This window comes from Papio anubis, chromosome 7, assembly GCF_008728515.1.
Source record: "Papio anubis isolate 15944 chromosome 7, Panubis1.0, whole genome shotgun sequence".
NCBI classification, from domain to species: Eukaryota; Metazoa; Chordata; class Mammalia; order Primates; family Cercopithecidae; genus Papio; species Papio anubis.
In genome coordinates this window covers 36,246,235-36,261,676 of record NC_044982.1, presented here as the reverse complement: position 1 = coordinate 36,261,676, position 15,442 = coordinate 36,246,235, and the positions used below count along the sequence as shown (strand labels likewise).

Genomic DNA, 15,442 nt, shown 5'->3' with positions numbered 1-15,442 from the left:
CAAGCTCAAGTGATTCTCCCACCTCAGCCTCCCAAATAGCTGGGACTACAGGAGCACACTACCACACCCAGCTAATGTTTTTCTTTTCATTTTTTATGTAGAGACAGGGTCTTGCTATTTTGCCCATGCTGGTCTCAAACTCCTGGCTCAAGTGATCCTCCCACCTCTGCCTCCCAAACAGTTAGGTTTACAGGCATGAGCCACTGTTCCTAGCTAAACTTGTTCTACTTCTTTCTACTCTGCTCTTCCTTCCTTTTGCTATTTTGGTAACACAGGAAGAAATCTAAAGGAGACTTCTAATGACTGACATCCCTTAAGGAACACAGAACACAGAAAAAACACACCATTTACTCCCTTTTTGGGGTATTCTGTCTTCTTGTGGAGTCTGAAAAGTCATGGACAGGTTCCTCTCATATCTAAAACTCTGCTCTCTTCCATACTGCATTACTTGATCTTGTTGACTTTTGATAGTACCAGAGATTACTTTGTACTGTGAGAGAGACCTTTGTGTATGTTATGGCTGGTAAATCACTGACAAGAGCTACAATATGGAGGTGACCAACAGCAGTTGTTTATGGTGAATGGTTGTTACTACAGGCAGCTACTCATTTTATTTTTATTTTTTTTAAACATTTAGGTAAGAAAGGTGTGGCTTAGTCACTTAGAGAAACGTCTTTGTAGTGAGGTGCACTACGGAAGTTTGTGCGGCCTGGTATCATGGCATTTTGCTCTTTGTGGAGACCCAAGATTCACTGTAAAAGTGGTTTCCTTGATTTGTAAAGATCCAGATGCACTGCCTTGCAAATGTGCCTGGTTTTTAGACACTTAATATCAGACCCTGAGGCAGTCCACACTGAGACAACAAGTGGTGCACCTGTAGTCCCAGGGAGGCTGAAGTGGGAGAATCACTTGGGTCCAGGAGCTCAAGACTAGCCTGGGTAACATAATGAGAGCCTGTCTTTTAAAAAAAAAAAAAAAAGGAAGAAGAAGAAATAAACAAACAAACAAAGAAATTTTTTAAATGTATATGTATTAGGCCCTGGAAACTGGAAATACTTTCCTGGTCCCATTCATGAAAGGGCTCCACTTTGAAGTCAGTAATCTAATCAAGAAACGAACTAAGTATCTAACAAGATTAGTCTCCAAAATACAACTTTCTAGCACTTAGCTGGCTACTTTGAAACTCTATGTAAAATAAATTTACCTCTATAAAGGAAATCTCCATTTGTAAGGGCATCCCCCTATACCCAAGCAGCTAGAAATTTTTACAATGGGAAAGACACTGGCTTAAAGTTTACATAACAAACCTTACCTATGTTTAAAGATACTTTTCCTGGCAATCTTATCTTGATTGATTCTTTTTGTTTCAGCAAATAATGGTATATAGACATAAGTTCTGTGCCTCTGGGGGTATAAATTTTCACCTAAGAGTAATGTTTGCAATTTAGGGCTACCTAGTTAAACAACTGTTTAGGGCAATGAATTAAGTAATCAAGGAAGTGGTAGCCTAAACAGGGAGAGATTATTTGCAAACTAGCAAACGAAGAATCTTAGAATGCTGTAAGATCTGCTTCTGTCTCTGTGTCTGTATGTCTCTATGTTTATGCATCATGTGTACGTGATATTTCACTAACAAAATACATGAAAACATTCTAATGAATTTGTCAGAGGCATTTAAACCAGAGCAACTCCATCTTGAATAGGGGGTAGGTAAAATAACACTAAGACCTGCTGGGCTGCATTCCCAGTAATTTAAGGGATTCTTAGTCACGGCGTGAAAAAGAAGGTTGGCACGAGATACAGATCATAAAAACCTTGCTGATAAAACAGGTTGCTGTAAAGAAGCCAGCCAAAACCCACCAAAACCAAGATGGTGATGAGAGTGACCTCTGGTGGTCCTCACTGCTACACTCCCACCAGCGCCAAGACAGTTGACAAATGCCATGGCAATGTAGGAAATTACCCTATATGGTCTAAAAAGGGTAGGCATAAATAATCCACCCCTTGTTTAGCATATAATCAAGAAATAGCCATAAAAATGGGCAACCAGCAGCCCTCGGGGCTGCTCTGCCTATGGATTAGCCATTCTTTTATTTGTTTACTTTCTTAATAAACTTGCTTTCACTTTATGGACTCGCCTCAAATTCTTTCTTGTGTGAGATCCAAGAACCCTCTCTTCGGGTCTGGATCAGGACCCCTTTCCAGTAACAAAATGGCTTTAAAAGTAATCTCTTAAATCAAGTATTTTATCAGAAATACAGAAAGTAACTCAAATGCCTTTTAGTTCACATTACTAAAGTAAGACTACTTTGTTGGTTTAATGAAAATAGCTGTAGCTTCTGATCAGCAAAATATGCATGTATGTAATGTCAGGGTTTCACAAGCTGTGGAAACTATTAACAAAGAAATAACTTGAGGCCAGGCATGGTAGCTAACATCCGTAAGTCCAGGAGCTCAAGACCAGCCTGAGCAACATGGCAAGATCCTGTCTCTACAAAAATAAAAAACAAAAAATAAATTAGCAGGGCATGGTGGTGCACTGCTATAGGTCTGCAGTGAGTCATAACAGCACCACTCTACTCCAGCCTAGGTGACAGGGCAAGACCCTGTCTTAAAGACAAACACACAAAAATAAATAACTTGGGATGATGGCCAGCTTTGTTTAATGACCTTTTCAAGTCTAACTGTTAAGAATGAATAAATTAAATGAATGTAAATGGCATAAAAGTGTATAAGCAAGTTTTTCATAATTTTAAGACTCTTTTTCAGAAACTTAAAATCATGTTATGCTAAATTAAATAACAGATAATTATAAAATGTCTGAGTCATTTATATGGTACAGAAAAGCTAAATATATTTAGATCTGTTAATAAACAGATTGAGAAGGTTATCTTTCTGGAAATTATGAAATGGTTCTATCTACAAATACTGGTATAAAACCGCTGAAAATTACCTTACTCCCTAGGTTCTTCACCGGAAATTAGGGTTACTAAGAGTTAAAGTTATAGTTAATATATACAATTAAAATTACTGAATACAAGAGAAACAATTCTAAATACAGTGCATATGAAGAAAGTAAGATGTGAAGAAAGTTGACAATAGAGATAACTTTTCTTTACATGGTAACTTTGTGTGGACAACAGGAGGAGGAAAAAAATGTAAATTAAACGATAAGGAGGGCCAGGTAGAGTGGTTCACGCCTGTAATTCCAGCACTTTGGGAGGCTGAGGTGGGTGGACTGCTTGAGTACAAAGTTCAAGATCAACCTGGGCAACATGGCAAAACCCCATCTCTACAAAAAATACAAAAAATTATCTAGGTGTGGTGGTGTGTGCCTGTAGTCCCAGCTATTCAGGAGGCTAAAGTGAGAGGACCATCAAAGCCCGGGAGAATGAGGCTGCAGTAGGCTGTGATCACGCCACTGCGCTTCAAGTTGTGTGACAGGGTGAGACCCTGTCAGTCAATCAATCAATCAAATCAATCAATAAGAAAGAAGGAAATGTACATTTCTGTCTTAAGGAAGAATGCCAATATCAAAAAGTCAGCATAGGACAAAACCAAAGGTTTAAACAGATTGTAGGTTTACGGAAAAAAAAAATGAATGAATGAATGATAATGGGGAAATAAATGTATAATAAATTTCCATCCTAAGGTAGAATGCCAATATCAAAGAGGAAGTATAGGACAAAACTGAAGGTTTGAACAGGTTGTATTAAGTTGGTGCAAAAGTAATGGCAAAAACCGCAATTACTTTTGTGCCAACCTAATAGAAGTTTTGTGGAACATGAATCGTATGAATTTTGTGAGTGATCAAGTTGGCTAAAATTAGAAGGGGATTATTTCACTTTTTAAAAAATTGAGCATCAAAATCAAAATTGAGCATTAATATCAAAAGCATACTGATGCAAGGCCAGAGTCAAAATAATGGGTTTTGGGGGCCACTGATCTGCTCTTTAATAGATTATAAAAGAGTTATGGGAATGTTGTGTGTTCACAGCTGATTGAGATTAAATGGATTTGTTTATTAAAGTTAGCTTTAGCATTAACAATATACTGATGCAAAGGTAGAATTTGGTTTTCTCTTTTAAACAATATTTTCATATACTAAGAGATAATAAAAGACTTGTTCACCTTTTGAGTAATCTACAAAAATGGAAAGAGAGAAAGATGTGTTGGTCTTGTGCTGTCTTTATTAGGTCTTTTGATTGTTTAGGAAACCAAGTCTCCTTTCTATTAAAGAATAAAGGTCTTTGCTTTCAATTATCACCTTGACTTAATTAATGACTATTATTTTATTGTGTCTTGTGATCTTGTTTTGATTGTTTTCAACCTGCATTATTTGACATGCTTTCCAAAACCAAATTTCAAATTCTAACATTAAGTCTTTTCCAAAAGGAACCCCTGGAAGGCCAACAGATATGTATTAGGCTTATATGTTAAAATCATATTGTTATAGTAGATAGCCAGTCAGGCATAAGCAGGGCAGGAGGGGGCCTACCACCACACACACACACCAGGAACATCAGGTTACCTTTGCAGAATAACACACTCAACAACTACAGAATAAACTCTATATTTAAAATCCTTATGAAACTGCCTTTCAAAAAATTGTAACTGAGAAAATTATGATGGTGAAAGAGAGCTGACCCAACTGACTCTATCTTGCTTCTAATATCCAAATTGTCCTTGTTCATTCCTGGGCATAGGCCAAACTAACTTTGGGAGGAACTTAGCTTACAGTTTAACTTTGAAACAAAGATAACAGTCCTTCGCTGAAATAAACCCCCTTCTTGCTTGGGGACTATACTGCCATTGCAGGACTAACAAATTAGCCACAAGATTAGAAATTATGATTTAGGAGTCATGCAGCTGGAGGCTGCAAGATTCTGAACTTCCCCAAATTGCTCCAGGGAATAACATCAGGATTGTGAAACCTAAGATCAGTGCTTGTGATATTTTACAGACCCTGCACTCAATGGATCAGGCAGCACCACTTAGATCTATAAACTAGCTCATCTAGTCTTTGTAGTCCCCACCCAGGAAATGACACAGCACAAGAGGACAGCTTCAACTCCCTGTGATTTCATCTCTGACCTGACCAATCAGTACTCCCCACTTTCCGACCCTCCACCTGCCAAATTATCCTTTAAAACCCTGATCCCTGAGTTTTCAGGGAGACTGATAATAAAACTCCAGTCTCCTGTACAGCTAGCTCTGTGTGAATGAAACTCTTTCTCTATTGCAATTCCCCTGTCTTGATAAATTGGCTCCTCTAGGCAGCAAGCAAGAAGAACCCGTTGGGTGATTACACCTGCACTTCATTGAATCTGAATCATGCCTCAAAAAAGTTGAGATGAACCTGGTGATTATGTATAAAAATGCAAGCATTTCCAACATTTATTAATGACGCCTACTTATTAGGTTGGTGCAAAAGTAACTGTGGTTTTTGCTATTAAAAAATGGGAAAAACTGCAATTACTTCTGCACTAACTTAATGTTAGTCAATAATAAAAGGCTAAAGTTTCTCAAAGCATCGATTTTGTATTAAGCAAAAAAAATTTGTTATAGTCTCCTCCTTACAGTAGACTTTTTCTACTATTTCGTAGGCAAATATGATAAAATGATTTTTAAAGAAATTCTAAGTATATCCCCAAGATAAAAATCAAAGTAAAAAAAAAATGTAGAAGATGAAGTTTAAACTCAAAATCCCCATAATCTACTTTTCTAGCCATCTTTGGACATTCTCTACTTTGCATTATACAGTAAACAAAATTTAATATTTGCTATCACTTTTCACCATATCATCCTCACCCATCCCCACCCACAGCTACTGCTTATCTCCATGACTTTGGATGTCTTTTTCCCTTTGCCTGAAAACATGAAATTACTTGTTTAATTGTCTCATTACCCTATTGCAATATTCATTCCTAGAAGACAAGGTAATTAGTTTATATTCATTTTTGTACTTCCTGTGCCAATATAGTACCTAGTACATATACAAAGCCCAACTGGAGTCAATTGACTGTTATTGGAATTGAAAATTACACCTAGGTCAGGAATTTCTAACATTTCCAGTTATAGGGAAACCTCGCAAGGGTAAAAATGTTTCTGGGAGCTTCTAACAGGTTTGGTTTTTTTGTTGTTGTTTGTTTGTTTGTTTTGGAAAGGACTATTGCAGTAATAGGGTTTTTTAATAAACTAAGGCATAAAAGGAGGGAAAAATAGAAATAGAAGCCCCATATCCCTGAAATTACTGACACAGCTTACCCTACCCTTCCTAGATGACTCAACTCTTGCCCCATAAAGTCTAATCCCCACATAGTAGTACCCTTAAAGTACTTCAGTGAATTAAATGAGTTGTTTTGTGGTAAAGTGCTTAAGACAGTACCTGGTACAGAATCGTCACTACAAATGTATTTATAAAACAAAAATTGGCTGGGCGCGGTGGCGCACACCCGTAATCCCAACACTTTGGGAGGCCAAGATGGGTGGATCACCTGAGATCAGGAGTTAGAGACCAGCCTGGCCAACATGATGAAACCCCATCTCTACTTAAAATACAGAAAAGTCGGCCAGGCGTGGTGGCGAGCGCCTGTAATCCCAGCTACTTGGGAGGCTGAGGCAGAATTGCTTGAACCTGGGAGGCAGAGGTTGCAGTTAGCCGAGACCACGCCACTGCACTGCAGCCTGGGCAACAAGAACAAAACTCCATCTCAAAAGAAAAAAAAAAATCATTTAATCCTCACAACTCTATAAGTAGATTCTAATAATACTCTCATGTTATAGCTGAGGAAACTGGGGCAGATAGAAGTGAGGTGATTTGCACAAGGTCACACAGTTAGTGAGTGATAGAGTAAGGATCTGAACTCAAGCATTCTGGCATTTTTTCTTTTCTGAGACCGAGTCTCGCTGTGTCGCCCAGGCTGGAATGCAGTGGCACAATCTCAGCTCACTGCAACCTTCACCTCCTAGGTTCAAGCAATTCTCCTGTCTCAGCCTCCCAAGTAGCTAGGACTACAACAACCTCAAACTCCTGGGCTCAAGCAGTTCTCCCACTTCAGCTTCCCAAGTAGTTAGGACTACAAGCATGCACCATCAAACACAGCTAATATTTTGTTTTGTTTTGTTTTGTTTTTATGGCAGAGGTGGGAGTCTCGCTATGTTGCCCAGGCTGGTCTTGAAATTCTGGCCTCAAGCAGTCATCCTCCTAGATCTCCCAAAGTGCTTGGATTACAGGCAAGAGCCACAGTACCTGGCTTGAACTGCAAAATTCTTAAAAACAGGGATCATTTTTTATTCTTTATTCTAGTGTCCATGATTCCTAATCATAGTGTAGGCACATAATAAATGCTAAATACATTTTTAAAAATAGTTTTACTTTACTTTTCAGTTTTCTGAAACCAGCAGTTCTGACCCTATCATCTAAGTATGTTTGGCTATTTTTCCCTCAATAAATAATTGTGTACTTATCACATGTAATCATTGACCACTTTTCTGCCTAGTCACATGGCTTCACAAAATGTTTCTGCAGTTGAACATCTATCAGCTTGCCTTTCTATTTTCCCAATGTAATTCCTAGATTTTTTACTGTAGTTTTTCTTAAGTATTGTTTTGAAAAGATCTTAATAGGATCTGAAAAGATCTTAATAAAGATCCTTGAAGTAATCTTTAGAGAATTATTCCATTTACCTGACTCTCTCCAAGAGGTGTTCCATCTACTCCTTCTCCTTGTTTCTGGTATCTTAGCCAGTTTCCTATCCCTCATAATACAATGTGCCCATCCTCATTCTCTCTCGATTGTATTTAGTGAAGAACCATGTATACCAGTTTTTGAAAGCTGAAACAGATCATGTTACTGCTTCTCTTTATTTAAAACATCCCATTATGGCAGGCACAGTGGCTCATGCCTGGAATCCCAGCACTGTGGGAGGCTGAGGCGGAGGATCCCTTGAGCCCAGGAGTCCAAGGCATGACTAGGCAACATAGTGAGATCTCATCTCTACAAATAATTAAAAAAAAAAAAAAGTAATCAAGTGTGCTGGCGCATGTCTGTAGTCCCAGCTACTCAGGAAGCTGAGGCAGGAGGATCACCTGAGCCCAAGAGGTCGAGGCTGCAGTGAACTGTCATAGTGCCACTGCACTCCAGCCTGGGTGACAGAGTGAGACCCTGTCTCAAAAATAAATAAGTACGTCGGGTGTGGTGGCTCACACCTGTAATCCTAGCACTTTAGGAGGACGAGCGGGTGAATAACTTGAGCTCAGGAGTTTCAGACCAGCCTGGGCAACATCATGAAACCCTGTCTCTATGAAAAATACGGCTAATAAAAACATTAGGTGTGGTGATGCACGCCTGTAGTCCCAGCTACTTGAGGGGCTGAGACAGGAGGATCACTTGTACCCAAGAGGTCAAGGCTGCAGTGAGCCAAGATCGTGCCACTGCACTCCAGCCTGGGTGACAAAGGGAGACCCTGTGTCACAAATAAATAAATATAAAAAATTCCATTATATTATTCTTACATCTATCGGTTTGCTCAGTCATTTCATGAACATTTACTGACCACCGTGTGTCATGCACTAGACAAAGCATTAAAAAAACATTAAAGACACATGCATGTGTGTGTTCACTACAGCACTATCCACAATAGCAAAGACATGGAATCAACCTAAATATCCATCAATGGTAGACTGGACAAAGAAAATGTGGTACATATACAACATGGAATACTTTGCAGCCATGAAAAAGAACAAGATTATGTCCTTCGTGGATGCAGCTGGAGGCCGTTATCCTTAGCAAACTAACAAAGGAAGAGAAAACCAAATACCACACATTCTCACGTAAAAGTGGGAGCTAAATAATAAGAACACATAGACACATAGAGGGGAACAACAGACACTGTGGCCTACTTAGGGTGGAGATTGGGGGGAAAGAGAGAATCAGGAAAAATAACTAATGGGTACCAGCTTAATACCTGGTACAAATCTGTAGAACAAACCCACATGACACTGTTTACCTATATAACAAACCTATACATGTACCCCTGAACCTAAAATAAAAGTCAAATGAAAGAAAATAAAATATATGTTGTTTGAATCAGAAGAGCTCAAAGTGAAGTAGAAGGAGGAGACATAAGTGAGAAAGCAAACAGAAAAAAAAAAAAAAAAGTTATTTATAGTGATTCAGAGCTTGGAATTTTAAGTCACACAGACCTGGATCCAAATCTGCACTTAAAAGAGTTGTATAATGCAGAAGTCAAGGTTTCCTCATTTCTGAAATGGGGATAATAACCATTTCATCTCTTCCTTTTTAGGAGGGGACAAGATAAAGTGCTTAGCTTGGCAATACATGGGAATATGTTACAGGCAATCTATAAATGATGTATAATATAGACAATAACAGAACATCTATCCCGGGTAAAGACTGCTTCCTGGAGGAGGTAACTCTTGAACTGAGTCCTAATCAATGATTAGGAAGCAGAAACAACCCAGATAGAACCTCAGAGAAAGGTTAAGTTTCCATACTAACACTAAAGACTCTCCATAATCTGATCTCCACCTACTCAGGTTACTACTCAGCTACCTCTTCTCTCTTGAATCTCCTAAAGGAAACTTCCCTTTTGTCCAGGCCAGTTTGCTCACTAACCTCAGAATATGCTCTGCTTATTTTCTTCTCTCTATTATTGTTTATGCCATACTCATCCCTGACTCTGGCCCTAGCCTAAAGCCTGCCCATTCCAGAAGACCCACAAGTTCCACCTTTTAATTGACCATTTTAATGGTTCTCAGCAGTGGCTGCATTCTTGAACTTTCCCAACACAGGGTCAGATTACCATGCTCCTTTCCACATTTCCTTTGCCCTCCCACTAACTACCTGCTCATCATTTTCCTTAACTATCTGCACCTTTGCAGTGAGATTTAATTTTTCATATGTGGACATCATATCTCTATTGAATTGTAAACTCCATGAAGGTGAGACTTCTTGTAAGCAAGAGAAAATAGAGCAAGGATATAGCATTTAGTCTCACATCCATTTGATATGTGAAGAAAGGAACAGATCAGAAAACTACTAGCAACAGTTTCAGTTAGCATGAAACCCAAAGCTTATGACAGGTCTACAAGGGCTTAAATGATAGAACTTATGGGGCATCTTGATTTTTGTTACTTACCTTGATATGCCCTCAGCTCTATCAAAAGCAAGCAATAAAAACTTTCCACTGTAGGTTGTGTTAGTCATTTAAGATGCCTCAAATGCTTCTGGGAGTAAGGCATGATATAACAAAATAAAAGTCAGGGGAAAGGTTGGCAGTCAACTTCTTAAACATGGCTACTGCCGTGGAAAGTAGTATATGGTATAGCAGAATTAACACACCTGGGTTAAAATCCTTTGAAATTTACTAGCATTAGAAACGGGGCAAGTCCTTAACCTCTCTCAGGCAATTTCCCAATCTAATAATGTGGATTAAATATTTACCACTCAGGGTTGCTGTGAAGATTAAATGAGTATGTATGTATGTATAGTATATATGCGGTATATATATGTATATGTAGTAATTAGCACACTACCAGAAAGACAATACCTCCTTTAGCAGTCATTATTAAAACACTGCCATCAACCCATCATCTTTTCCAAAGCCTTTAAAGAAAGTAAGAAAATAAATATTCTCTTCCCTCTTTAAAGATGGCGTATCAGGAGTAACTTGCGGAAACCCATTGGGGACTCGGACCTAAAAATAAGATTCCTAATCATAGCACTCAATGTACAGTAAGGTTGTCTTTATGCACAATCCTTACCTGTTGCAGTGTAAAAAAAAACACATTAAGAGTCTTGTCATACTTTTTAGAGTAACTGAGTTTTAAGACTCATTAAGAGACTTTCAATTTGATAAAGAAAAAGTGAGAGCCTTAGACACTATAATCAAGCTATAGAAAAAAAAAAACAGCGTTCCACAAAAGATAAAAGATAAACTGTTCAACCCTTGAAGACATTTGAGATTGTAGCCACTGCCTTTGAAATTCTTCAGCTCATACTATTAGTCCAAAATGGCAGGAATCAAATAACAAAAACAAAACAAACAAAGCCCCAAATGGTAGGAGTCATAAAATAACATGTGGAGTGAGCCAAAGAATTATGAACTCTTGGAGATGGAAGAGACCTCTGAAGTCATCTAGCCCAAGTCCCTCCTTACAGTCGAGAAAGCAGACAACAGGAGAGATTCCATGCTATTAGGCTGGTGCAAAAGTAATTGCGGTTCTGCCATTGAAAGCAGTGGTACTTATGGCTGGGTGGGGTGGCTCACGCCTGTAATCCCAACACTTTGGGAGGCCAAGGTGGGTGGATCACTTGAGGTCAGGAGTAAAGACCAGCCTGGTAAACGTGGTGAAACCCTGTCTGTACCAAAAATACAAAAATTACCCGGGCGTGGTGGCAAATGCCTGTAATCCCAGCTACATGGGAGGCTGAGGCAGGAGAATTGCTTGAATCTGGGAGGCAGAGGTTGCAGTGAGCCAAGATCGTGCCACTGCACTCCACCCTGATGACAGAGCGAGACTGTGTCTCAAAAAAAAAGAAAACAAAAGAAAGTAATTGTACTTTTGCACTAACCTAATACATGTCAAGCTTCTTTTGCCTCTTCACTATTGTCGTAATTTCCCCGAGATTTCATTACTTCCCTTGCAGTAAGCAGATCAGTCAGGAACAGGTTCAACTGCCTTATAATATGGACCCAAACACCAGAAATATCTACAATTCTTGTCCCTGACAGAACATAAATGGGCAATGGCACACATGTTCTTGGACCTGATTAAACCATCAGGTTCCAGAGTACACAGCTGTACAAAGAGTGGACAATGCTGTCTACAAAAGAAATGCACACTTAGAATTAGAGGATTTTCATATTTCTTCTATAGAAAGAAAGATCCTTATGGGACTACCAAAATTATGTGGAAGTTTCTAGTGGTGATTAGTTTCTAGTGATATTTTGTTTCTAGTGGTATTTTGAGACAGTCTCCTTCCTATTTATCTTCATGATCATACCAGGAAGAAAAGCTGAATTAGACTCTGAGAAGAAGAGTATCACATACTAGGAAATCAGTTCCGATAAGTGATTAACATGAAACATTTCCTTGTTAACTGAACCAACCAAATTTCAAATGACTGTTTTCACCCAAGTTCATTCCTAAACTTGAGGCTTTACTCTCCCAGTAAGTTCACTGACTTACATAATTAATACATGCAAATGCTTATGAAAATTTAGGAAGCCACTGAGTGAATAAATACATGCATTTATAATAAATATGTGATACAGAAATCAAACCATTTTTGGGTGAAATATACTAGCTAGATATAATTATTCCCTTTAGTTAGTCCTTGAAGCTTGTCCTAATGCCAATGTTTTGAGAAAATACTAACACTAGGAAATTTATGACTGCAAATGCCAAAAACAATGAAGTGAAATTATATTGAATTTTTAAAAGATTTCATGTTTAGAACAAGAGATAATATCAGGGTCCTGCTCTGCTTTAGACAGGAGATCTGAAAATACTGTGGATGCCCCAGCAAAAAGACTATGTCAAAGTACATTAAATTCTTAAGCAAAAGGCAAGAATCAAATCTCAAGCATCTGGAGAGGTAGTAAAATAACTGAAGATATTTAGGATAAAGAAGAAAGAGGCAAAACAGGAGCAGAACAACTACAGCCTTTAAATAAATACCTGGACAGCAATCAGAAAAGGAATTAGCATTGTTTTAGTTGGTCTAAGAGAACAAGTTACCAATGGATTAAAAGTACAAAAAAACAGACTTTGGTTTAAAAGTAACTCTCTGTTAGCTCAAAAGTCAATAAATATTAACAGTGCGTGAAGGATAAATTTACATAAAATAGCAAAAAAATGAATCCAAGAAACTTGGGCATACCAAATGAACCTTTGACAAAAGTTTAGGCGCACATAATCCATGACACTAATCCATTAAGATTAGTGATAGGCCAGGCATGGTGGCTCATGACGGTAATCCCAGCACTTTGGGAGGCCAAGGTAGGAGGACTGCCTGAGTCCAGGAGTTCAAGACCAGCCTGGGCAACAAAGCGAGACCTCGTCTCTAAAAAAAAATAATAATAATATTAATAATGATATTAGTGATGGGTTATATTACAATAAGTAAAACCAACTTCCAATTATTTATAATAGAAAGGAAGGCCAGGCACAGTGGCTCACACGTGTAATCCCAGGACTTTGGGATGCAGAGGTGGGTGGATCATTTAAACTATGGAGTTCGAGACCAGCCTGGGCAATGTAGTAAAACATTGTCTCTACCAAAAATACAAAAAAATTAGCCGGGCCTGGCAGTGCACACCCATGGTACCAGTTACTCAGGAGGCTAAGGTGGGAGGATTGCTTGAGCCTAAGAGGGAGAGGCTGCAGTGGCTGAGATCATGCCACTGCACTCCAGCCTGGGCAACAGAGTGAGACCCTGTCTCAAAAAAGAAAGGAAAAAGAAAGAAAGAAAAGAAAGAAAGACACAAAGTATGGATAATTCTGAAAGTTATATTTTATAAAGAATAATCTATCCATGATGATTAAGCTACTGCAGAACTGCAGTGAGAAAAGGTGATGGGCTGTCCTAGGTGGTGGCAAGGGAAAAAGGAGTGAAAGGATTTCAGGAACATTTCAGAGATGGAGCTCATAGTACCTGATGATTTATTAGAGACTCTTGGAATACAGTATTAGTAGGATCTACTGTGTCAGTTTAGCTATTTATCCATTAACAATAACAACAGTACCCCCTCTTTTCCTTTCTCCGCCATCGTGGTGTGTTCTTGCTTCCACTTCTCGCCATGTCTTCTCACAAGACTTTCAGGATTAAGCGATTCCTGGCCAAGAAACAAAAGCAAAATCGTCCCATTCCCCAGTGGATTCGGATGAAAACTGGAAATAAAATAAGGTACAACTCCAAAAGGAGACATTGGAGAAGAACCAAGCTGGGTCTATAAGGAATTGCACATGAGATGGCACATATATTTGTGCTGTCTGAAGGTCACGATCACATTACCATATCAAACTGAAAATGTCACCACTCTCTGGAGAGTTCGACGTATTTTCCTCTCTGAATCTATTATGAATGCATTGGTTGGCTGGGTTCAGTAATAAATATGTGAGGCCTTTCATTCCAAAAAAAGAAAAAAAACAATAACAACAGTAGGAAACACATACTGCTTACCATAGGTCAGGCAATATTGTAAACATTTTACATAGATTAACTCATTTCATTCTCACAACACTATGAAGTATATTTATAACCATCCCCATTTTAGAGATGATAACCTAAGGCTTACATCAGTTAGGTGAGCCAATAAGTATCAAAGAATCAGTAAGCGGTTAGATACAAGATTTGAACCCAGATACTGTAATTCCAAAGCTAAAGCTCTTAATCGATCAACTAAATAGCTGTAAAGGAAAATAAACAAAGTCGAAAGAAGGCAGAATGTAGTAATGTCAAGAGCCCAGTTTAATGAAGAGCCTCAGTGGGGTAAGAGGACAGCAGTTTGGCTGCTCAAAATCACATGAGGTGTTCATAAAAAAAACTTAAATAAATAAATAAATAAAATAAATCCGTACTGAATCCAAATCCCTGCAGATAGGAGATAAGAATTAACTTTTTTTCTTTTTTCTTTTTCTTTTTTTTTTTAAAGCCCTGGGATATTTTGTGGCGGAACCAAGTTTGAGAACCTGTGTAATAAAAGATTTCTAAGGGCTCTTCCTGCTTTAACACTCTAGTTGGCACTGTAAATGAATTTCCCAGAAATCAAAGGAGCGAGGGAGGGATCCTAGCTGCAGGAAAACGGCTATGCATTCAGAGTCTACACCGCTTATGCTCCCATTTTACTAAACGGTCCCTCATAGGGTGAAGGATAGAACAGGCAACGGTAGGAAGGATGTGGTGTCCACGACAAGCAGGCTAAAAAAGCAGACTTTTAAAAAGACTTTTCTAGCACGATTTGCAGAAAGAACCCTTTCGTGACTATATATATTTGTGGTCATCCGACTGGATTTTGAGGTGGATTCCTCAGATCCGTATCTGACTAATGATGGATTTCAACATATTTTCTCTAAGCACCCCAAAGCGTTGCACGAAACCTCTAGGTTGGGGCCTGCCCCGAGGCCAGGTGAATCCGGCTCAGCAGCAGAGATGTCTGCAATTACACCCTCTAATCCCCTACTATCAGATATGACCCGTTCCGCACATACCTGAGGGTCCTCTGGTAAGATTGATCTCTTCCTCAGCGACCAAATAAACCACTCTTCCGTTCATGATTTACAGCTCGTCTGGCTTCCTACTCGGGTCAGGTGGAGTTCCGCACAGGAGAAGGTGAATCAATCTCGGCGCTGCTGCCCACAGCACAGCACTTTCGGTTTCAGCAGCCTCGAGACCCGGAAAAGGAAGCCCAAA

The 15,442-nt window shown here is 38.9% G+C and overlaps 2 protein-coding genes across 3 annotated transcripts in view; one reads left to right on the top strand and one right to left on the bottom strand.

Moving 5' to 3' along the window:
• Positions 1-15,432, bottom strand: part of SYNJ2BP (synaptojanin 2 binding protein) — a 46,085-nt gene extending 30,653 nt beyond the window's left edge. Inside the window, exon 1 of one of the 2 annotated variants that reach the window (XM_009211853.2) lies at positions 15,241-15,432. In XM_009211853.2, the coding sequence (XP_009210117.1) occupies positions 15,241-15,304 (64 nt within the window). In that variant the 5' untranslated portion in view covers positions 15,305-15,432. The remainder of the gene's footprint in view (positions 1-15,240) is intronic. The other variant, XM_021941331.2, reaches the window with a different exon arrangement.
• Positions 13,754-14,177, top strand: LOC108586901 (60S ribosomal protein L39). The gene has a single exon (XM_017961302.3). It carries the CDS (start codon positions 13,830-13,832, stop codon positions 13,983-13,985), a length of 156 nt encoding a protein of 51 aa, XP_017816791.1. The 5' UTR covers positions 13,754-13,829; the 3' UTR covers positions 13,986-14,177.
• Positions 15,433-15,442: the final 10 nt, after the last annotated feature.

Excerpts from the sequence above, each read along its gene's own strand:
- LOC108586901 (XM_017961302.3), top strand. The coding sequence starts at position 13,830 with ATGTCTTCTCACAAGACTTTCAGGATTAAGCGATTCCTGGCCAAGAAA.